General features: G+C 44.3%; 2 protein-coding genes across 2 annotated transcripts in view; one reads left to right on the top strand and one right to left on the bottom strand.

Moving 5' to 3' along the window:
* Window positions 1-14,951: 14,951 nt before the first annotated feature.
* Window positions 14,952-24,606, top strand: LOC105559774. Its single transcript, XM_012008341.1, has 7 exons — window positions 14,952-15,575; window positions 17,420-17,609; window positions 20,131-20,447; window positions 21,092-22,623; window positions 22,936-23,334; window positions 23,547-23,929; window positions 24,016-24,606. The coding sequence occupies exons 1-7, from the start codon at window positions 15,463-15,465 to the stop codon at window positions 24,370-24,372; spliced, it is 3,291 nt and encodes a 1,096-aa protein (XP_011863731.1). The 5' UTR covers window positions 14,952-15,462; the 3' UTR covers window positions 24,373-24,606.
* A 138-nt stretch (window positions 24,607-24,744) lies between these two features.
* The window catches only part of LOC105559773 (protein HGH1 homolog), a 3,054-nt gene continuing 2,754 nt past the window's right edge, over window positions 24,745-25,044 (bottom strand). Inside the window, exon 7 of the mRNA XM_012008340.1 lies at window positions 24,745-24,983. Within this exon, the coding sequence (XP_011863730.1) occupies window positions 24,878-24,983 (106 nt within the window). The 3' untranslated portion in view covers window positions 24,745-24,877. The remainder of the gene's footprint in view (window positions 24,984-25,044) is intronic.

The following is a 25,044-nucleotide window of genomic DNA, read 5'->3' on the forward strand; positions in this document are numbered from 1 at the left end:
TTTAATATCGTATTTTCGTATAATTAAACCTCATGTTTTATATAGTGCTTTAACGAGATGTAATCAGCAACTAATTTACTGCACGTCTAACATCTGCGCGATTTATGTGACTCGTGGAAAAAGAAGCAAGATGATGTGTTACATAAGGAACAGATAAAAAAAGTCTGGTCAGATGCCTCGGTATTTGCATTCGCGAGAAAAATATGCGAGTCGCGTACATTACGTCGACCGAGAAAAGTGTCCTTGGTTATGACATTTTGCGGCCACGCGCTTGTTGAAGCTTCATCGTTAGCACCGATGTCGCAAGCGAGATTTAAATGCAAAAGGAATCGCGATCTGGTTCGACGTTGAGGCGAGTGTTTTTTTTTTCAATGCGTTCGAAAGTTCTCCCAGAGTCACGCACAAACGTATACATCTATCACCGTGTTATCGAGAAAAAGTTTAATTTTTATTACCACCGAGAAAAAGATCAGCCGCGACGTTTCTGTCGAAGAAAACCATGTTGCGAGAATGTATTTTAAGGACAAGAGGATGATTATACACCGCATGTCATAAAAGATATTAATTCTCTGAGAGATGATGATAATGATACGAGTGTCATCACCGATTAAAAATACCTAACGCACCGAGATGCTTTTGTGTAGACGTCAATGCTAGTAATGATTGCCGCGAAGAGCTTAATTGCTCAGTCGCTATAATTAACTTTCGCCTTGTTTCATTGTGACGCGGTTACGTAAACCGTCGAATCTCGACGTGTCGCCTGCGAAACCTCGCCCAAATTTTCTCAGTCGCAGTTACAGTCCCTCCGACAGTTTCACGTGTCGCTCGAGGTAGAAACGAACGGCGAGCTGCGCGAAGCTCCTGAATGATTCATACACGTAATTAATATTCGGTGATTAGTGGACCAGGAACTACGTAAGAACAATTATTCGTCATTGCGTAACTGGGACGTAGCATTCAAATGCCGCACAGAGGTGCGTTTCTCTTTCGATCGGCACGTCATCGAGCGCGTCGATTATAGGCAATAAAAAATGCCTCGCCTTTCGCCACGAATTTCTCCGAGCGGCATAATGATAGGTGTTACGCAGAAAAATACCGACGGAGGATGTGCGGACAGAAAAAAATAATTCGTAGCCTCCTCCAAATGAATCTCGAAAAATTCTATCCAAAGTGCTGGACGTTACATATATCCCCATAATATTCATGAGATTTCGCAGCGCGCATAGATTAACTGAAATAAACATAATCTCATGCGTTACATAATCGCCAACGTTTTTTGTTGTTCCAATTTGATACTCGAGTGGGGAAATAATATGCAAAGCGATTCAATGTATAAACTCGGAGCGGCAACGCGTTTATAGAAGGCGACATCGCCGCTTAATCGACGCCTGTCTTCGAGCAGAAAGTCGCGGCGACATCACGTAGGCATCGTTAATGCGTCAGCGCGTAACTTGTTCGCGGCGGAAGTATTATGCAAATCGGGAAACAGGTAGATCCTTTTTCTCCGGAACGATCCTTCTCCAAGATCTTACCGGTGAAAGAGAGCCGCGAGTCATATGCGTCAATATGCGTGAGGAAATACCGCCGGATTATATTCTCTCTCCGGTCGATTGTAAGAGAGAAAAATGAGGAGAAGACATTTAGGTGCAATTGTAATGGAAGAAAAAAATAAATTCCACGCCACTGATCATTATCGCCCGCGCATATCGGTCGTGCATACGACGGACGCGTACTTTATTAGTCACCGACTATCGTTGCCACGTTGTTTTCACGTCAAGGCTTCAACGCGGCCGTATAATTCCCTCTTTTCTTTTCTTTTCTACTGCGCTCTTCCCAGGCGCTCGATCGAAATTTCGCGACACCTGATAAAATAAAACTGCACGTAGATCGTTATATTGCTGCAGCTATTGTAGTGTTGCTGAGGTAGAAAGCGAGTGTAAAATATTTATGAGCCGAGACAAAAGTGCGTGTACAGGCATATATACGAATACGGTGGTATAACTACATGTACGTGTGTATTTATCGAATAAGCCAGTCAAAGTTAATTAAACGAGCATGCCATTAAGTCGCGCGGGAACGTCGGAGAGTGTCCCGATTCTAATCGACGCGCGTAATTAGAGACCTAACGAGGACATTCTCGCTCGCGATTGGAGATATTTTGCGAAGCGCGAGATCCATTTTTCCGATACGTTGCGTTTCAGCAAAACTGTCTGAAACTGTGATAGAGACCCAGACTGTTTTACTGAAACGCTTTAAAGAACGGGAGACGAATCTCGATGCCGAGCATCCACGGTTGCTCGGACACGAGACGCGTTATTTCACTTACGGTGCATTACATGTACTATGCACGCGAAACCTTTCCGTCGCCGGCCAACATTCCGTTCTCCCGTGTAATTTTCAGGGTTAACCGCCAGCCGTCGTACGCGATACTCTAGTTTCAGGATTGCAACAAACCACCGGTGGAATGCAAATTACCTTGATTGGTAGCTTAAGTGGAGCGCGTTCTTTCTCTCCCGTTAATAAAAGGGCTTTTCGGCGAGTTTATTATTTCCGAACGAGTCGAAAGCTGGATATAAAATCTTAGGCGTCCTCGAGGAAAGTCTGCGCTCTGAATGCTTTACCGTGTACGAGAGAAAAATTACCGGGTTATTAGACTGTGACGAATTTTCAAAAAAAAAAAAGGAGGAAAGGAAATGCGATGTCGGCGTCGGGGAAAGAATGTTAAGCGATACGTCCATTCGGCACGAGATGAAAAAGTTTTATCTCTCGGAGAGGAGAAAATGCGACAGTAACAGACTCTTCAGACCTCTCCTCTCTTTCGGCGATGTTGCACAGAAAGTGCAATTATCGGAACTGCCGAAGGGAAGGGAGTGCTGAAGGTATCTTGCGATTTCCTCCTTTTCCAAAGGAGACGGGGAAGCCTGGTTTCTTTCGGACATTTCCTCGAGCTGGAAGCGCGGTGGTACACCAACGGTTTCCAAGCGCATTTATTCCAGCGTTTTCACGCCAGGATGCAGCCATTGTACTTGAATATGTAGGATAATGAAATGTCGTGTGAGAGAGACGCGGCAAGCGATTTGTAATTCGCGATTATAACTCATAATTATAGAACGTAAACGGCGCTGTAAATGTAAATGCGGCACAGTTACAGCGCCCCGATATCGTAACTGTAAATTTCTATGTCGACTTAATCGCCCTGTACATTCGGACAGAATCATTCGACGTCTTCCATTTGATTCTCTCTTTCTGGATACGTTAGTATGCCAAATATGTTAACTCGATATAACGATTATACTAACCGCGTAGCGATACATTAAAACTCAACCTCGTGTTTATCCGTGCGGTAAATGAGCAGCTGGCTCCGCGAAGCTGGGCTTGGAAGTAGTGGTCTTAATTATTCCAAGTTTCGCAACTTCGAAGCTTCGAAGAAGCCGAAAAAAAAACGGAGAAAAACTTCGAACATCAAATTTTCGAAGTTTTCAAATTTTTCGAAGATACGAAGTTTCAAAGTTTCGAATATTCGAAGGCAACTAATGCATTAACATGTAAATTTTCAAAGACCGACCTGATTTATCACCTGTATTGGTGACTGAAGGTAGACTATCGAACTTATATAAATGACAGTGAGTGGAATGCAAGGAGTGAGAAACTTTTATACCCGGATTCGTCACACAAATCGAAAGATTCAACGTTCAACGATCAACTAACATTTCGTATATTCATTTCATTACACTACTGTCTCTATCTTCTATTCTCGTGTTTCGAATCAAGGCAGTTGGTCACAATAAATATATCTATAGTCGTTCTCAACGGTCTCTCGAGGACTAATTTGCGATGACGATGAATTGTGTTTTTATGAGCGAACGGACAAATATGTGTCCGACAAACAGTACGTTTGTTTTTTACACTTTATAATGACATTAATTAGTTGGCATTTAATTAGTTTACAGTTATAATGAAAACGATTAATTTTGCAAAATTTGTTATTGCTCTTTATCTTGTTAATACATTAGTTGACTTCGAATATTTAAAACTTTGAAAATTCGAAACTTTGAAACTGTAAAAATTAAAAACTCCGAATCTTCGAAAAATTTGAAAACTTTATTTAATTTTCGAAGAATTTCTACGAAGCTCCGAATCTTCGAAGATTCGGAGCTTCGAAATTGAAAATCTTCGAAGAAAAATCCCAGCTCTCTTGGAAGTCACAACGAAAGTCACCGGATTAAGAAATGACGCGTCATCGACCGCAAAATGACGATTCATTTCTTACTCTTGGCTGTTTTTCACTCCGTCCACTTTACATTGTTATTCGCAGTCGCGTAAATTTTATATATACACATATACTTTACTCTTCATCGTTTCTAGGCTTCCCAGCGAGAAATGTCCCGTCGATCGACGAGTCATTTCTCACTGGGTTTAAAACAATACGCGCGTGACAAGCCACGTTACCAGTCGATCGCGTTAAGGGGACACGCATAGCGGTACAGGCACGTGTCCGAGAATAGTGCCTCAACTTCCTCTCCTTCCGTCTTATCGCCCTTCCGTCGGTTGGCAGCCGGGTACAACAACCCGCTGGAGGAGCGATGCAAGATGAAGAAGGGGACGAAAATGCATTGGAAGGAATGCGCTAATGGCATCCGGATGCCGGTGCGTTACTCCACGACCTTGCAGCTTTCCGCAGTGAAATGAGAAACTGCATAGCTGCTTCTCGTGCGGTGGGGCACAGGCCGCCGCTTCATTGTACGACAATCAATTATACCGTAACCGACGTGTATGCATGCATGCGTGTGTATGTGCGTGTACGTGCGCGCATGTGTGTGCAATTGGACGCGATAGTTTATTTAAAGACGATTGCGTCGTGCGTGAGACGCCTGTCATTAATTATTAACACTCGCGTCCGAGACGAGCACTGATAGGAATGTGCCATCGAGAATGCGAAAGAAGACTCATTACGTTTATAACTGCATATATATAAATATATATAAATATATAGATAACATATACAGAGTACGTACACGCGGGACGCGGCAATAAATGACGAGGAATGAGGATGGAGTTGTCTTCCGCTCGAGAGAAAATACGAAGATACGCGACGTTGCGCAAGCTTGCTTTTCCTTGGCGACGAAAGTGCGATTGAACTTCCGCGTGTACGTACAACGCATACGTAGGCTAATGTCATAAATAGAGAAGCAATGTGAATATAATGTACACGCGTATTGTCGCAACGCAAATAAATATCATTAATTAACATCGCGAGAGAAGCTAATAAAATATCCTTAATTATTAAGTCCTTACATCTCTGCCCAAGTCGTTATTCCGAAATTATATAATTTAACGACATTGACGGTCCACGAATACTTACTATTGTTACCACTATTTCGACGAGGCAAATCGGATCACAGAATTGAGACTACGTTTGTTACATTCCGATCGAAACTTATTATTTTCGCGCGCGAGTTACCTCGTCCGTCCCTTGGGAAAATGTAATTAAAAGGTAATTAAAAACCAGAGGTAATTAAAAACTTCAGAAGATCACTTGACCATGCCCGGCAAATTTTGATTTGGCCAGACGTGGTCAAGTAATCTTTTAAAGTTGTTAAAATTGTACTTTAGAAAAATAAGAAATACGAAAAGTAAATTTGGACACTTTAAACTTTTATTTAAGAGGAACTTACTTTAGGAATTTAAAAGAAAACTTTTATTGCGAAAGAGGTATGTATGTGATATAGTTAAAAATACCGCGTGCGATTTTCTTACGAGAAAGTGCTGTGCCGCGTGGCCCTCTAGCGAGAACTTCGACCGGCTGTCCAAAATTACTCTAGAATTACTTAAGTAAACTTTTAACTTCTTTAAGTAAACTCTTAGATTCGTGAAAGATTATTTTTAAAAACTTTAATTTCGTTTAAAGTAAATTTTTCCAAGGATTCTTCCTCCGCTCCTGAAACAAAAGTCAGTGCGTGCACATTGTTTACAGTTTAGGCCCGGTTTCACGCCGAACGTCGCTTAACTTTAATCTTAATTTAATTCGTGTTTGTCTCTTTCTAAAGTAACAGGTGGAAAGAGACGAAGAACGAATTAAACTAAGATTAAAGTTAAGCGACGTTGGTGAAACCAGGCCATAGCCGTCGGTATTAAAGTAATCAGATTTGCCTCGGTCTACCCTACAATAAATAAATACTACAATTTACAGCGTGCGAGTCGAGCGGAAAATATCTAAAGAGCGCGATGGTGGGAATGCAACGTTTTATTGCAGCTACCGAGGAATTTCGCGATTCGCGGTATCTTTTTTATGAATTTTAATATATCGGGCGGCGCGCGCTACACCTGATGGCCTTCACGGATCGTTGATTAGCGACCTTAACACTCTCAAATTCCTGCGATAACAGAGCCGTGAGCGAGCTGAAAGCTCGAATTACAGTTAGATGGTGATTCCGCGATTTACAGTTAGCCGCGCACGCTCGTATACGGGCGCACGGACGTAAAGAAATCGGGTCACGGACGAAATTAGTTTTTAATAATCCGTCGCGTCGCGTCGGCGCGACTCGTCCAACCCCTCGCCGAACGATTATTGCACTCTAATGCCTTGTGCGAAATTAATTCCTAACGGTCCAAGTGGCGATATAACGGACGATCGTTTGCCGCGCAAAGCGGCCGGCGTGATACTTGCGTATGCACGTCAATTACAACAACGAATTGCTATATCTAATACCACCTGCCGCGTAATACCGCTTGTACGGTTTTCCTTACTTGAAAAATGACACGAGAGATATTAACGCGCGCTCAGTAACGTATCTTCAGCGGTCGGACTCAACTCTGCAAAGTCCGCCGTTAAAGCCTTGTGTCCACAATCCAAGATCTATGTCCAAGTTATAGTTCCGAGAATTGTGCAGCCAATCGACTTGCGATCTTTTACGGAAGCGCTGCAAGTTGCTTGGCTACACATTTCTCGGGACTAAAACTTAAACACAGTTCTTGGATCGTGGACATAACGCTTAAAGGCCTGTGTCCACGAAGCTAGAACTTGGACCAAGTTCTATCATCGTGGACGCAGGCCTTGAGAAAAGCATTGTACAACAAATTGTAATGTCTCTATTGCATTCGCTGAGAATTCGTGCAAGGTCTATTTTGTCATTCATTGCAATTCCGTCCGCAATTGTCCTCGCGGAATCACTCTTCTTGGTTTCGCCTTGTCTCGCACAACGACAATGGGTCCAACGCGCGTTCCTTTTCGAAGGAAGCAGACTGTGTAATTGCATCGCGCGCATTACGGCGACTCTGGCCACGAATCTGGAGTATGGGCAACGCGCCAACAGGATCGCGCCGAGGTGCGTCCTTCCAGGCAGGGGGAAAAGACCCGAAGTAAGTACAGGGAAATTGAAAATACATTTGGTCAACGATCATCGGGGCGGTGTTGCGTGTTGATGACACGGCGAGTGAAATAATATACCAACCGCGTTCAAAATCATGTCTGGTGGCTCTGTTCGAGCAACGCGAGACCTGATTTACTTTCTACGAAAGAAGAGATACCTGCTTTGTTACACTCACCGGTAGATGTCGGCGGCTACACCACTCAGAGATGGTATATTTGGCGATTTTAATGAGTGGTACCGCGAGCACGATCGACCGCGCCCGACATGACGGACGGTGATCACTGGCTTCTTACATCGAACTCTTCGAAAATAAATACTAAAGATATTTTATTTCGATTTTTTAATATTTTTCACGGTGAAAAACGATCTTTCATATATTCGTCTTACCCACTTGAAATTGTTGTAAAATTTGTACGAGACGTGTATTTTATTACACGCGCGGCTATTTTATCGAAACGATGCTTCGTAAGTTAACGCTTTCAAAACGTGCATGCTTTCATCTGATTTCCAACAGCAGGTGAAAAGAGTCATTTCCTGTTGCGAACGCTTTTTAAATGCGGTTTCGACGTGTTATGAAGTAGTAACGAGCAATTGCGAATCATGGGTGGTTCTGCAATTAGTTAATGGAGAAACGGCATTTAAACGCGGAACTCTGCGTCCAGAAGAGACGCGGTAACAGCTGCGAAGCCTGACTGCGTGACAAATCGACAGTCGCCAATATATTTCCGCCTGGGGGACGAATCTCTCCGAGTGATTTTAAAAGCCTCGCGCAATCGCGTACCGCGGAGACTTCCGCTGCTTTTGTGCGCACCAAAGCTGAAAATAAAAGGATTATCGTGACACTCGAGCGCAATGTATTAATTAGCGAGGAATTTGCCCGAGGAAAAGTCCGTTTTGTACGTTGATTATAAAAATTATAGGTCATCGCTATCTTGTTCCTTAACGGTTCAGAAATCAAAGCTCTCTTAACAAATGCTCCTCATTAAACATTTAACCGACTCAACGTGCCGGTTCACGGCATGCATATGTGTAACGAGAAATAAGACGCATTCGACAGACAGATATGGAACGAAGCAACAACTTGACGAGCTGAACCCCTGCGAAATAGCGGTGCAGCGACACTGCGGAGGCATTCGGCTTAGATGCAGCGTTCGCGCGCTTTTTTTTTTAAGGAAGAACACAACAGATGCGGGATTGCCTTCGTGAGAAATTGGCGGTCGTCGCGGCGACTCCCGCTAAGGCGAAACGTTCCGTGGCTACGAGGTGCATATGCCACCTGTTGTTGACCGAGCGATACCTGCGAGAGACGCAGGCAATAATCGCGCGATGCATAAACCCAACGGTTATTATGCTAACTTTATCTATAACGGGTCTCCATCGATCCCGACATAGCGCGGCTTATTTCACGAGTTTTCTGAAAGACGCGCTGCGAGGCTGTCTTTAGGCTAACGCGCGAACAGTTACATATAATTGTCCATTGTACAACAGCATGAACAGTTACTTTTATGTTTTATTAATGATATTCATACATTAACCCAGTAAGTAGCGAGCTCTGTTGTGACGATCGATACACAGAGAGATACACCTTGCGTCAAAAGAGCGTCGCGATCGTCGGGCGCGCGAGTGCTCTGCAATTTTGTAAAACGAGAAGATAATGCACAGCCTGAGCGCATGCGGTATCTTTAAAGTCCGACTTTCTCGCCATTAGCTAAAAGTTAATGTCGGCAATGTGCTCGTCCACGAGCGTTGCGACGATACGCAAATGAAAGTAAATTGCGACAGAAATTACGCATAGCGAGACACGGTCACTTTACCCGACTCGGGCGATCGCGAGCAATTATTTTTCCCCGCAGAGATTCGCTGGCGCACTAGCCGACTTACCGTTTTCGGAATTAATATTTCGGCATTTAATACCGTTACATCAACACGGCCGGCTAAATTCGAAAGTAACGTATTGTAAATCAGAAAAGATTGCGACACGCGATGGAATTCCGCGCAGACGGGGAGAACCGCGATTCTCCCAGTTATCATTGTTCGCCCGCCCGCCCCGACGGCAGCCCCAAATCTCTCGGCGGAAAAAGGAGGAAACCGGATCGATAGAGACGTGAACGGTAACGCCGAGCCGGACGTGTCGCGATGGAAGGCGAGGTAAGGAGCGAAAAGGAGACGCCAGGAGCAACGAGACCGGGCGGCCGCGCGGTGGAATAGACGGAGAGGGAAGTGCAGGGAGGCCGCATAGTTGGAATAACAGTACTCTCACATTGGTGCGGCCATCCGGTGAACGCCGTCGAAGCGCGGTACCGTTACCGGTTACAACGTTACCGCGGCGAGCGCACCCGGGCTGCCGATGCCGGCAAGTAATCGGGGGATCGACGACGAGACGATGCCATACGTCCACCCGATGACTGCTCATCGATTCGGCTGCAACTCGTCTTCTTCTCCCGCTCCTTCGTTCGCGGCGAAATCCCGTCGCTTGTTTGGCTCCTTACCTTACCGGTCCACCACGGCATCATTCAACTTAACCCGCCTCGAAACCGGACCGGATATCGGTCAGACAAAATACGCGCGCAATGTGTAATATGATGCGGATAAAGTTACTGATATATCATTCGTCCCGGGGTGAAAAGGAGAAAATGTATGCGCGCTCTCTAAAAACAATTAATGAATTATCCGCTGGAAACAGTGAGTAGTCACTGGCTTATAGAATTATAAGTATACCGCTGAAGATCGCAGTGGTATACTTGTAACTACAAATCGGTGACTATTCACTGTTTTCAGTGGTAATCCACTGGTTGCCAGTTTCACAAACATCGGTTGACTGCTAACCGAAGATTCATTGATTCTCCGTCTCTGCTTAAATAATAAGATGGAAAAGGATAGGGGGTCGACTGAACTCGGGGGTCTGTGTCTCGCAGGCCCGGTTTTTCATTTTCTGGTTAACTGCTGACCAGAGATCAATCGAGTCTCTGTCTATTTAGATAATAATATAGAAAAAGATAGAGTCGACTAACTTTCTGGTTAATTGTTAACCAGAAAATGGAAAGACCGGGCTACACTATAGCGAAAATGCTAAAAGTGAATAGCTTTGTCTCTTTCCTTGGGAAAATACACCTTAGAAAACCTTAAAATTGTACTTTAGAAAAATAAGAAATATGAAAAGTAAATCTGGACACTTTAAACTTTTATATTTGAGGGAAACGTACTTTAAGAATTTAAAAGAAAACTTTAAGAATTGTGAAAGGTATGTGATATAATTTATAATACCGCGTGCAGTTTTCTTCTTACGAGAAAGTGCTGTGCCGCGCGGCCTTCTAGCGGAAACTTCGACAGGCTTGGCTATCTAAAAATTACTTTAAGTGTCCAAAATTACCCTAAAACTTCTCAAGTAAACATCTAACTTCTTTAAGTAAACTCTTAGATTTGAAAGATTACTTTCGAAAACTTTGACTTCATTTCAAGTAAATTTTCCCAAGTGTTTCCAACCGTCCCCTTACTTTCAGCATTTCCACTATATTGTAAGATACAGAATTGACCCCCTGGTCAATCGACGTTTGTGAAACTGGCCCTCAGAGAGCGGTGGTTTTTGAAACTCGGCCGTATCTATGTAAAATGCAAGTAAAATAAAAAATGGAATAAAATAAAACATGCGAGCGCGCAATGTGTGGCCGATTAGAATTGCGACATTAGACATGTTTAAGAAAACCGCGAGGAGAGAATGCTGGTGGAAGGAGGAATTATCTTCCCGACGAAGTTGTATTATATCCTTGTTAGCCAGTTGCATTAATTACTCCTTACAAAATACACGAATCAAGGTACCTAGATGAGTCAGATACCTCTTTAAAGCAGCGGGCAAAAATTTCTCCGTGAAGCCTCGCCTCTTTGGATAATAGCGGATGTAATAGCGAGGGAAGAAAGCGTCTTATCCGGCAAAAGTGCAATATCGTGGGCGTGTCAGTCGAGTTTATCAGCGCGGTATCATTAGCGCGAGATTTCCGGGCGTCCAACGAGAGAGTAGCCGGTGCCCGCGACGGCCGAGAGCGCATCGGGAGAAGGCATCTCGCCTCTCTCTCTCGTTCTCTCTTTTTCTCTCCGCCGATCTTCATCCCTCTCCTCCTGTTCGTTCCGCGGCGCGGAGGCGCCGACTCACTAGCTAGAGGAACTCGGGCCTCTCCTGCGGAACATCCCCGGCAGTTTCACGTCGACGGCCATCCGGATCGACTCGCCGCGGCCAAGGTCGGCGGATCCGCCAAGGAGGAGGATCCTCGTCGTCGAAGGCCAACCAAAGAGGATGAATTTGGCGGACGATCGCGAGTGAGGCTCGTCGTGGCGCGGCATGCTCCCGCGAATGACCTCGGTCCCGTTCACTAATTCTCGTGATAGATCCCTGGTACCTGACAGTGATATGACAGTGCGAGTTGATCGAACGATTGGGACTGTGCCAGGAGTGACAGCGCCGAAATCGGACGGTCGGGTTTCATTTTGGAGCACACGCGGCGATGTATAAGGAGTAAACAGGTATGTTCGGGATTAAGGTTGACTGGTCTTACTGAAATTTGTCGCAGGGAAGAAGACAGATCTCACTGTCACTCGAAATGTTTAAATAGTACGATGACAGAACCGCGTGGATATGTGATCTAAATTACATTAGCCTCGTATATTCCAACTTGGCAACAGATATCATCATATTGTTCACGGGACGGAACGCGACTGTAGAGCTCGTCCTTCGTAAAAGTTAAATCGTCAATTCAGCGTCAGATGGTCGTGTGCGCGTCTCGGATAATTGAAATCTCCGGCCGCGCTCGATAATTGTTGAGTTTCTAAAGTGGAGTTTTCTAAAATTCCCGGAACCGACGCGACGTGCCATCGAAAACCGCTAAGGAAATTGGATCCATCGGCGATCGAGACGATCGACGCACCGCGAGATATATACGTCTCGCGCATGCGATTATCGGCCGGTTCGACATCCATTAAAGCAGATGCAGGCGGGAAACGAGCCGTGAACCTGGTAATTGCGAGTTTGAACGACGCACACGCATCAAAGTCGACCAGCTCTCGTCTACGACGCGCCGACACGTGATGCCGTAATCTGTTCACCGACCTTAATACCGTTGCCTTCAACACGCCGCGGACGCTTCGACAGTTATGAAAACAGGGAGCCGCTCTCGAGAGAAACGCGTCTCTCGGCGGACACAGTGCGGATCGCTCGCGATCGTCTCGCCTCCCGATTTCCCGTCCACGTTGCGATCCCTCCAACGTCTCCGCTCGCGAGTCTCGGCATCCTCGCGCGGCGATCTTAATTTTTCAAACGTCATCCTCAACTCATCGCGTAGTCGTAGACTCTTAATAACGTCGATCAGGTGGATTCGTGATGCCGCGGTGATTACGGTAGCGTGCAAGAGCCGAAACTGGGTCACCGGCAACAAGAAGCTCCACCGGCGGTGATTATTCAGGGCCGGCTTCAGGCAATGAGCAAGGAGGCGGTCTTCTCGCGAGCGATCTCACGACATAATGAGCGGCATCACACATTTCGCGCCGTACAAAGTAAAAATTGAGAGCCAGGAGCTATTTGCAATGAGCGGGGCGCGGAGAGAAGACTTCCGTTTCGATTACACAAGGCGTTCGAGCGACCCCGTTAATTACTCCGCGCCACTGATAATTATCGTGACGCAGCCGCTCATCTTTTTCCGGGATACTCTGTCGGTGCCTCGATCGGCCGAGTCGTAATTATAGAGCTGAGCGATCGATCTCGTCGCGTAACGCTTGGCCACGTGAGGTCAGTGCTGATCGCGAGAGAGACACGGCGTTGACAGTTATTCCAGGTTGCGCGCGTATCACCCAGACTCCGGACTCAACATTGACACCTTTCGGCTACCGGCCGGGCCAGGCTGCCGCAGCGTCCAGCTGGCCCATAACTGTAAAGCCTAACTGTGAGCGGTCATATAGACGTCTTGAGGCGCGACAGCTAGCTCGTACCAGACGTGAGGATGACGTTGACTCTTCGCTGCGAACGTACATCCTTCTAGCAACAGGAAATTCGTAACTTGGAATGTTTGCATAACCGCGTAAAATGTTTAATCTCGATTAAATTTATAATGTCAAAGTACGCGAATTTTTTAAGTTTTCCAATTTTTCAGCATTTTCGTTTGATTACGGTATTTAGGGAATTGTCGTTAGCTAATGTTGTTAGCTCCGGGTAGTGCCAAGAATGAGTGAATTCTAAGAAGTGATCAAATTTCGATTTTGCATCCGCCATTCGCGCGCGCCATTTTTTATATTTTATAAGAATTTTCAACTGGAATTTATATTCCATGAGTCCTAATAATATCTAAATAATGTTTCTTAGCATAGTTGAATTACAGTTAAATGATGTTATTCTTGTAAGTTTTGAACTCCGCCACCTTAAATCCGCCATTTTTAATTATGAAAATCTGATAACGGATTCGTAATCAGCGACCCCAAAAACCCTTCTATACAAAGTTTCACAGAAAATGGTTCAATAGCAAAATTTCACAGGGTTAACAGCCTTCCTCATCTTTGAAGTTCCGACTTGATTTTTGATTCGGTGCAATTTTATCAGGCCATGACATCTCACCACACATTCCATATACACTGTTCTTAAATCCTAGTTCTCTTACATTATGTCAGGAACACTCGGATATCTTGGAAGAATCAGAACTGAAACTCCCAATTAACAGAATGACATCTATTATTAGTTTTAATCGCCGACTTGCATTTTGATTTAATTGACTCACGTTTATTATTTTAACTTATTTGCGCTGAAGATGTCGCCAAAAAGGGGCGAAACGTACGAATGTAACATCGAATTTAATATTATACTATTTGATCGTCTCAACATCCGATTTTATATTATGTAGTGTTTAATTTTTTAAATATCGCTTGCGTGCGCGACCACCTGCGCTCGACTCTCATAGCCTTCTTTGTTTGTTTTGATTTAAAACATGTACCTTAAATTATAATGTGCGGCAAAGTATAATCGTTATTTCCGATCAAGAAGAAAATCGCGTCATTGCTCACATTGTAGTATTTTACTTTAATATACGTTTGCTGTAGATCCGTTGAAACTGGCTTCGCACTTGGACGACAGCACCGTTTTCTCAAGAGTTATTAAAAAAGCAGCACGCGTATATATGTGTACCACCTTAATGAAGAAATGCGTACAGTTTCAATTGCCGGTGAAATCCGTAGCGGTGAATAAGCACGCAATTTTTCTACATATATATTCCCATATATATATTCATATACATATATTTATATATATATATTCCTATGAATAACAGCTAATTTTTACGATTTCTAGTTTGCGGGACAATGACCTTGATATCGACTCAAGGCGAAGGAGCAAAGCACTCTTTATTAGCCCGTTTACATTATACGTACAGTAACAGCTTTCGTCATTTAATACGTTGACCGGTACGCCAGTATCTCACGTTTGCATAATCGCGACATCACGTGCAAGCGAATTCAAATCGCCGCTGCCGCGGTCGACCGCTCTACCTGTCACGCATCGACGATCGCGAGCTCATTGTTCGCATTTTCCTTTTGTCCTGATCTTCGATCACTCTTACCGTTGCCCGCGCAAACTATCTCGTGTATGCGTGTAAAAGTACCCGAGGCTGACCCGGTCTCCTGTCTACGCGATTTTAATTATTCACGCACCGCCTGGTGTTCGCATAAATTTAACGCACCGCGACGTAATGAGCACCGCGAGTGGACTGGATGAAAGCCGAAGGACCCGATTGTCTGCGCGTACGGTCCTAAGAACTTTTCCTCGGATATCATTAACAGCGTATTCGGGTCATTCGGGAAACCTTGGCTAACTTCCACACAAGGTTGTTAGAACAAGCAGATATGAATAATTACGATACACGAGTTTCCTCATGGCAGATATGATCGACGAACAAAATAGCGCCGGTTATATCACGTGGGCTACAATAATCCTTTTCTAATTGAGGACGCCGCAATAATGTGCATTTTTCTTTTCAGAACGAATGACGTCAGGCGGGCGATACAATAGAACAACAATTTGCAAACACGCGCATCTCGAACGGGTTGCGCAACATTCGAGCGAAGCATGTCGACCTTAGGGATATCCCACTACGAGGATGGCTTCCGATTGGGTGGGCCACCGTCGGAATGCTCCCTCAGGAGCAAGGCGCAGATCGACGCGCTGTTCGAGGACTCCAGGTGAGTCGAATTTACTAAATTGCTTCAATCACAAATAGAGCTGAATCAGTACCATTAAGATACAAATCGAGCCGGGAACGCCAATTTTTAGGCCCGGGCAAAATGTAGCTCTGGTAGCACAGTGCATTGGCTGCACATTGACTAAACGTTGGTCCAATATAGCCAATATTGGACCAACGTTTAGCCAATGGGACGGCGTGTAGCTCTGTGCCAACACGAATCAACACGAGTGATCAGTAATGCTGGCAGGGTCCTCGGTTCGATCCCGACCCTCCCCGAGTCGAAGTTCTGGTACCATTTTGACATTTTTAAGGATAATTTACACCTACTTAGCTGATCTGTACACCTACATAGATCAGAACCTACTTTGATGATATATTTTTTTACTCCTCCCTTGAATCTTTAATTCTAAAAATTTACTTGAGCTACTACTTAAAAGAACCTACTTTAAAGCTGCATTGGTAAAAGTAGAAATTTCCGACACTATCAGTTTTAAAGTAGGAGTAAATTTTGTACTTACAACTCGACCTAGCTCTTTTACTGTCTACTATATAATAGAATTAAAGGTTCAACATAGGGCCAAAATTTCGACTCGGGTCGTCCCGTATATTTTTCCGTTAAGGGAAATTTCAAAAATTCAGCGCTCAAAGGAGTTTAAACGCCTAATGTTGAATTGAGTGTTCAATCAAGATTAAGGATGTATTACCTATACAATCCCAGACAAAAGTGACTTCAATTTGAAATTGATGAAATTCTATGCTTTTATGTGCTCGTATCATGTAAAGGATTTAAATAATGCCAGTTAATGTGATATTTAGCACTACAAATGAATATATTTGCACAGTTTGCAAATTTTGTGATTATCAACAAAAAACTTTGGGACGTGAATTTCACCTGAAATCAACTATAAGGAACGAAAAATGTTGCATATATTAGCAATATTTAATTTATATTATTTATATTATTTATATTATTTATATTATTTATTTTATTTATATTTTTAACTCGATAGAGTTAGTGAATCGTTATCAATTTTTTTTCGAAACGTTGCTCACTATTTTATTTACTCACAAACAAAGTTTCAGAATATTGGCAATGCTGTTTCCATTTAATTTCGTTTATATAAGTAGGAATATGCTGCTTCTCCATAAGAACTCATGCAAAATTAAAAGTGGAATAACTCATGAACCGGTTAGAGAATCGGCTTCAGGTTTTGCACACGTGTACAGATAATAAATAGAAACAATCTATTAAAGTTTCAGGGTATTGTCAATGTTAGAATGTTAGCACCAGTACATCCTTAAGCATGAATTTCAAGGAATTCTTAGAGATATCACGCTGATATAATCTAACGGTTGAAAGGCGTTTTCACAAAAGGGTAAACTTGAAAAAATAACCGTTTAGCCAATGCACTGTGCTACTAGAGAGGTAGCCGAATAATTTTAATCTAGTGTGTGAATTCATATACGTTTTCCACCTGTCCATTCGCGCCGTTATTTTCGGACATACAACACAGTTTCGTTTAGGTGGAATCATTGTCGTCAGCAAATTCACGTGTTTTAAATCGATAAATGATTTCTAGTCATTAAAAAATATCATACTTAGCATTCAGTACCAAACCCCCCTCCCTTAACTATCTTATTGCGAACAATATGACCTCAACCAGGATGCTTTAATTACATTTGACTAGTTGGAGCGTAGGGGATACTAATCTTACGCTACTTCTTGTTTATCTTTTATTAAATCGCTTCAAGCCCGTCGACCAATTAGAGCGTACGGGGATCAACGTTGATCTTGCACGCTTCCTTTTTATCCTCTCATTAACGAATCTCGATTTGCTTCAGATCGATTTGCAGCTCGACGCTGGGAGGTTGGTACGCCGGATTATCGGTGGTGATCCCGAACAACCCCAACGACGCGAACGAGGAGCAGACGAGGGTGAACAGCGCCGTCCAGGCGCGCATCGAGGCGATGTTTGCTTCGGTGGAGGCCGAAAGTGGAACGCCCGGTGAATGTGCCGCCGCAATCCTACCGGTAATGACACAAATAAATACGCACGTGGGGCATTCGCTTGCACGACTTTTATTCGAGTTCGCAGAGTCGAGAGAATTCAGGTTCGGGGATCTCGCGCGGTGATTCATATAACGCGAGAACGCGCGCGCCTACAATTTTCACTTATGCTAATTCCACTGTGCGTCCGCACGCGTCCTCGCTTGAAAAATCGCGCGGATCGGCCTGGCCGAACGCGATCGTTCCGTTTCCGTTTCTCCAAGGGACTTCGACCACCGCGACGTAAGACTCGCCTACTTCGCCAGCGAACGTGACCTCGCGGGCGCGTTTAATCGTCTGTTTTCAGTGTCAAAATTAAAGCAACACCGAGACAGCTAATGAGAAATTAATGCGACGTAAAATGCGGAAATCGTTACGCACGAAAAAGAGTTGTATCTGGATGACCTAGCTTCTCCCTCGAGCAGAAAAATATGATCTAATATATTTTTTTTCTCGCTACCACAATTAATCAAATTTCGTCCATTGGTCAATTCGCCTCTTGTCAATTTAAATTGTCTATATTTCGTTCTTCATCGCAGATGAGATCTGAAAGCCGAGATCGGTGAAAAGCTTTCTGAAAAGAACGTCGGACGGTATCCATTTTCCGCCTGAGAAATCTCACATAGAATCACCCCGGCGATCGTGGTGATTCCGTGTCAGAAATAAAATTGAGATCGACGTATAATTACCCGCGAGCTGGTTGCTCGTTAGAAAGGAAAGAATTGCTCACAATCAGTGATCTTTTAAGGAGTAACGTATGGTATATACAGATAGAATTGTAAAAATCAGAAGAGAAAGCAAATTGTATACCCGAGATCTCTTTGTATCTAACACGAGATGGTATCAAACCCTTTGAGGCTTAATCGCTCTTGAACAGCAAAATTAAGTTTTTTAACGTGTTAATTAGTTCGCATATTAGATACGTATATATTTAGTTGATGATATCGCTTTGATTGAGATTATAATAGATTGTAATGTGCGATATGAGAGAACTTTTAATCGAAGAAAAACTCTTTGATATCGCATTAATTATAAACAGAGCGGCAATAAAGCTTACAATTACAAAACCGTGATAGTATAAATAAGATGATATGACAGTTTATATAAAATAAATTACATGTAACAATCTTGATGATTAAAATACATTTAATTAATGTATTTCCCGAGGACCTCTGGTACTTCGAAACGCAAAAATTTGACGAACAAGCCCGCATTCGGCGCGCGTAGCGCGCGTTGCGATATTGCAATCGCCGTCTCCTCGCGGACGTGCTCCGATTCGCGAAAAAGGGTCGCGAAAAGTCCTTCGACTTTCCTCGGGGCGTCGATCCGGAATTTTTAATCGTCACTTTCATTCCGCTCACGATCCGTGAAGCGTGACGGACTTCCATAAACTATTCGGAGCGCTGAAAAATTCTCCTTCAGTTGTTACGCCGGTATGCGGATTCTCTATCGCCGCCGACACGGTATCCTATTTTATGGGCCCCGTCGCATTGTTTCGCCTCGCTTCGCGCACTTTGATTGGAGCCTCGCGAAAGAAGCTGCCGATCAATCGGTACTTACGGGTTACGTCAGTCTACCCGACGAGAGAACCCGCTTAGGCGTGGCAGTCAATCGTAATGACACGGCAGCCGTTTGTTACAGTCAAGAGCATTGACTCCCTCCTGTCTTCTTTGTGACTGAAGTCACACCTCTCTTTCTCTATACATACATGTACGAGTATACACATTTAACTCGAATCGTTGAATTTTACGGATAATTGTAAACGATAAAAAAAAGCACCAAGTATAAGCTCCAATTCAACCAAATATTTCGTTACTCTATCCTTTCTGCAAAAGTATCTTTTTTACAAAAATATCTTCTTTATACAAAAATATTGTCTCTACAAAAATATCGTCTCTACAAAAGTATCTCCTCTACAAAAATATCTTTTATTTAAATATAAAAATATTTTTTTAAGAAGTATCTTTTCTACAAAAGTAATTCTTTTAAAAATCAAACTAGAGATTTTATCGGAAAAAATAATGTAGATATTTTCTGCAAAAATATCTTCTCTACAAAAATTGTACCTCTATATTATAATGTTTAATACATTCCGCAGGATAGATATTGAAGCGGTAGCGAATAAACAAGCGCGGCAACGCAATAAAATATCTCATTCAGAGAGACTAGTTAGAACTTTATCGCACTCAAAATGTGTTTTTCTTTGATAGTACCCGTCGCGCAAAACAGGTTCCCACCGCTTTCAGACACGCAAAAAGAATGCAACTTTTGTCAAGCGCTATTTTTATACGAACACGTCAGTCTCTCACAATATCGTCCGAAGTAAACAAAGTTCCTACGCTATCTGAAACTGCGCGAAAGATTTCTTATTCTCGTCGGTCAGACATACTAGTGAAATGGCAGATTCCAAGCGATGAGAAACAGAAGCTTTTTATTTTCTCTGCCTCTTTTCTCTATTAAAAACATTTTCATCTGGATAATGAAAATATTTTGCGCTTTCATGTAGGTAAAATACATGGGAGCTGCTCCGGTCGGCGGACGCGTGGCGAGCGTGCGCGGTCTTCAGGAACCTCTTCGTCAGCTAATGGAACGCATGGAGGGATGCGTGAGGGCCGAGCTGGAGGTCTCCAGGCGCGGGCTGACGTTCCGCACGAGCGAGGTCTGCGAGAAGACTAATCCTTTCCGCAGAATAGCGGTGTGGAGTGCCCTGCGGCTCCGATGCAAGAGAATTCCATCGGGCGATGTGCACCACGCCTTTTTGCCTTTGGTCGGCGATCAGGACCAGGGACAGACGATGGAGGACAAGCACGCCGATCTCTACAGGTGGGCCCCTACCACGATGTATCGTTATACTAGGTGGTTGCATATGAAATGGCCGTTTTTTAAATGAAACTTTCACCAATTGCTCTCAAATGTCGAGCAACTGTTGAATAGTGGACACCTAGTTGTTCCGCAATATCTCTAACAGTTTGACGTCCATCGGATTCCACCAAAACCCTTAGCTCGTCGTTGTCTATGGCCGTTTCAGGGTGACCACGAGGCTCATTTTCAAGGCTTACATCTCCTGAACGAAATTTTCCAAACCAACGCCCAGTTGTTCGTTCACTAGTTGTGCTTTCTCCAAATGCCGTGTTAATGTTTCTGATTGCTTCTGCTACATTATGTCCAAGTTTAATCTCGTAAAAAAAAAATACTCGTATTCGTCTCTTATCCATTATTTCGAGTTGGCTGGTCACAAAAACGTTGACAGTGATCAATCAAAAAATGAAATATGGGTTTTGAAGGTCAGGGTTGTCACTTTAATTTTTTTACGTATTAAAACGTCACCAATGTTAGCAATCTGCGAAAACAGCCATTTCATGTGCAACAACCTAATAATCAGTTTTCTGATCGTCACCTATCAATATTTAGAGCTCACATCCATATTTAAAGATTGTATACGAACAGAGTTTTAATTTTAATTTTAGGACAATGCGCGGTATAAAAAATGAAGCAGAATTCTATCCTCCGATCTTCGCCGTGGTGATGCGGCGGCCTGGGGCCGCCAGGCTCTTGGAGTGTCACGCATTCGCCTGCGAATCCGAGGAAGACGCGATAGCAGCCGCGGCCACGTTGTATCGCGCTCTGCTCGCCGATCTGGACGCGAATCGGCGACGACCTCGTCACGCGAACGGTATCGGCTGCGTCAGCCTGGCTTCCGTCGCCTCCAGCGTCCGCGATCCCAGCCTCAGCAGCAGGATCAGTTGCCTGCTGCCTCCGCCACCAAGACCGAACGCGCCGCATCCTGTCAGACCACCCAGAACGAAGAAGACGTCCATGAGCAGCTCCGTCACTGAGGATGAAGGCGGGAAGCCTAGTTTGCAGAAGGTACCACGTAGGAAGAAGAAGAACTCCGACGTGAAGGCCGAGGACATCCTCGAGGCGCGCGGAAGGAGACGTGACAATGCCAAAGTCGAGAAGAACAACGTGGGTCAGAACAACCGAGACATCGTGTTGTCCAGAAACGAGGAGCTGCAAAATTCGAAGAACAAGATGTTTTCCGTTAAGGACCAGAATTCTTTAAGGATCGAAATCGAGTCTAACAAGCCCGATAAAATTTACAGCGCTCATGATAACGACACGGACGGCATTTACGACAGGCAGTCGAACAAGTACGAAAAACTGTACAAGCGGAACAATGCGAGGAGGGAGCCAATGAGCACGAAGGATGACATTTACGAAAGAAATTATGGATCGTACAATTTGAACCGAGCGAACGCTGGGAATTGCGATTTGTACTCTTCCGGGACTGACAGCGTTCTGATATACGACAAGGTGAATAAGGCCGGAAGAAACGAGATGAGCTCCGTTTACGAGCAAGCCGGCAGAAAGAAGGAAACTATCTACAGTTCGCATATTGAGGACGCCGATAAGATCCACAGTCTCGGGAAGGAGGACATTTACACGGGCAAGAGCAACAGAAACAATCAGATGAGAAGCTGCCAGGAAGACATCTTCTTCGCGAAGAACTTGAAGAATAATGGACACTATCATTCGCACCACGAACATTCGGATGGCACGACACACCAGAGACGCTCGAGGGACCCGGAGAGAGTGTACTCCGGCAAAAAAGTCAGCCGAGTCGTCACCATGGACAAGCCATTGAGGAAAGAGCAGTCGGATCCTGGTTATTCACTGAGCATGCCGGAGTACAGTCGTCCGCGGGTGAGAAGAAGAAGCAGAGCGGGCAGCGAGCCGCCCGTCAGTCATTCGGAGAACGCGAACAGGATCCTGCAGGAGAACGCGCTGAAGAGATCGCAGAGTGACGTAGACGTGGACAGAGGGGACCTGATGACGAGGGTCGAGCTGCCTAGGAGAGGCAGTTTCCTGACGTCCGGGAGCACTCGGCGAACCAACAACGTCAAAGGAGGCACTCCGCTCGGATTTACGGAACTGTTTGACGAGTTCAGGAATCAGGAGGGCTTGACCAGCGTGGACGACATTTTGGCAGCCATTATAGGTAGAGGAAAAGTCCCCTATAAGATAGGAACCTAATATGTGATAGCGGAGTTTCTGTTAAATTAAGGCGTCATTTGTGGGTTTCACCATGGATTTATTGCCCTTGGAGTGAAATCTATTTAGTGGAAAATTGATTGTTAAATCGTGCAATCGTTACGAAAAAAGATTTGTGATTGAATTTGAACGTTGAAAGTCTACGATCTCATATTAGACTCCTATCTCGTAATAGAGAAATTTCCTCTAATAATCTGTCAACACACTAGATAATAGGGTGTTCAATAAAAAGTTTAATTCTTTTCGTGATTTTCTTTAGATCCGGAAGGTATGTCGTTTAACGACCTAAAGCCGCTCTACAAGGAGTTCTTGCTGAAACTGGCCGCGACCTTAACGCAAGATGAGCTGTATCAGAGATCCGCTAGTATCATGAGAAGGCGACGGAGGCCGCAAAGAAGAAGGTCGAGCCGTCGATCTTGCTTATTGGGCAGAGCTATAAAGAGGTCAGTCTCGAGACTGAAAGGCGGCCCTACGGAATTCACCTCCGTGATATTCCCAGCCAGAAGATTGAACGACAGCTTCGGTAGCAGCTCGTCATGCGACGTCAGGAATAATCATCGGAATCGAGTGCTCGCGAGTAGACTCGGTAGGAGAAAGTCCTCGCGGAGGACTAGCAAGAACGGGATATGCCAGACGACTTCGGAAGACAGCGACACATGTTCGTAGAAATATTGCAATTAGAACTCCAAATTGATCGTAATCTACATCTTCAGTAGTTTACCTCGTCAATTCCTCAAAATGTTACAAAGGAGTGAAACATATAATTTATAAAACATATTCTATAATAATATAACGAAATACCGGAATCTCTCTCTTTCTCTTGGCACGATGTGTATTATATTGATGCATAGTAATTATAAAACTACGCAGGCAGACGATTGAGTCGCAGCGTGGGTGCCACCGCGAACAGGAGCAGCAGCGGATACGTGAGCTGCAGCGAATGCAGTTACGACTCCGAATCGTGTACGTGCGTGTCGGCGGATAAGTGTTACTGCTCGTTGTCCAGAAGAATACCGGCCACGCCTGCGCCAGGAAACACGGTTGTTTGCGCTTGCGACACTGACAGTTGCTCCGAGAGCAACAAGTGTTACTGCGCGAGGAAGCCGATACAGCCGACTATACTGGAGCAACTCAGGCAGAAGGGAATCGTGCCGTCGGAGAGCACGCTCAGCAGAGGAGACAGTCCCGAGAGGACCCGAGGTTCGAGGCTCACCAGTAGTCACAGCTCCTCGCGCAATACCGACTTCCTCAAGGTAGCCAAGGAACTTTACGTTAACTATTAATCTTATTTTAATGTTTGCAGTCGTGTTAACGTCCGTTTGTATGAATTCCACTGCAGAATCGATCGTCGTCTGTTTGCGGTAGTTCGGATAACTTGGCCTTAGATTACGATCTCTTCAGCCCAGGGAGAAGATCCCAGCAGTCGTCCGGCAGCGAGAAAGTACTCGTGGTCAGCGCCAGAGATACTCAGGGCCGCTTGGTTTACGTCGGTGGCGCGGACCGAGACAAGAAATATTCCTCCCGCGGCAGCGGGAGATCCGGTGCGCATCACGAGGCGCTCTCCATCAAGAAGAGCGCGGAGATCGCCGCGGTTTTTGGTGCGGGCGAGAACAATCGTATCTCGAGAAGGGCTAGTAACGCGTCAAGTACGAGAAGCTCGATCAGCCTCGAGGCTGGTTTGGGCTACTTACCTTGATGGAAATATCCAAAATTAAACACTACTCTTGAATATTTAATATTTAATATTATGATGTACGTGTTCGTGTAACACCTTGCCATTCGCGTTACGATCGATAAAGGATCGTTCACGAACATATCGTGATTCAATTAGTCGTTTCTCGATAAATAATATATGCAACTACTTACTTGTACCTGTTTTCATCTTGAGAGAGATTTTTAGCGCGTAAGTTGCGGGAAATGAAAATTATTTATATACTTTATTCCAAATTTTAAGCTTCCTTGTAAGCGACAAAGATCAAGTTGTGACACTTCTTTGCTACGCCGGACCTGATAGTTTATTATTAACGACGGGGCAGTGCAATATGAGAAATGCGAATACAAAGAGTCGAATGTGTTATGAATGACCATTTTTACGTTCGTTTCTTCGTTAGATAATGCATTATCTAACGTATTGTGTACACTGTATGTGCAATATTTATAAAATACTATACATATTTATAATGGAAACTTTTTTGCACTATCTATGTATCGCTAATAAAGTCTTCATCCATCTTATGGAATGTCTCGGTGTACTCGGACGGCACTTCTACTTCCTTCAAATTGTCCAAGCCGATTTCTTCTTCCGTCCTGCGACAAAAGACGATGCGAATTTTTATATATGTACAATAGGGTGGAGCATTCAAAAAAA

The sequence above is a fragment of the Vollenhovia emeryi genome, unplaced genomic scaffold, assembly GCF_000949405.1.
Source record: "Vollenhovia emeryi isolate VEMERY1.0 unplaced genomic scaffold, V.emery_V1.0 DF939255.1, whole genome shotgun sequence".
Lineage (NCBI taxonomy): Eukaryota > Metazoa > Arthropoda > Insecta > Hymenoptera > Formicidae > Vollenhovia > Vollenhovia emeryi.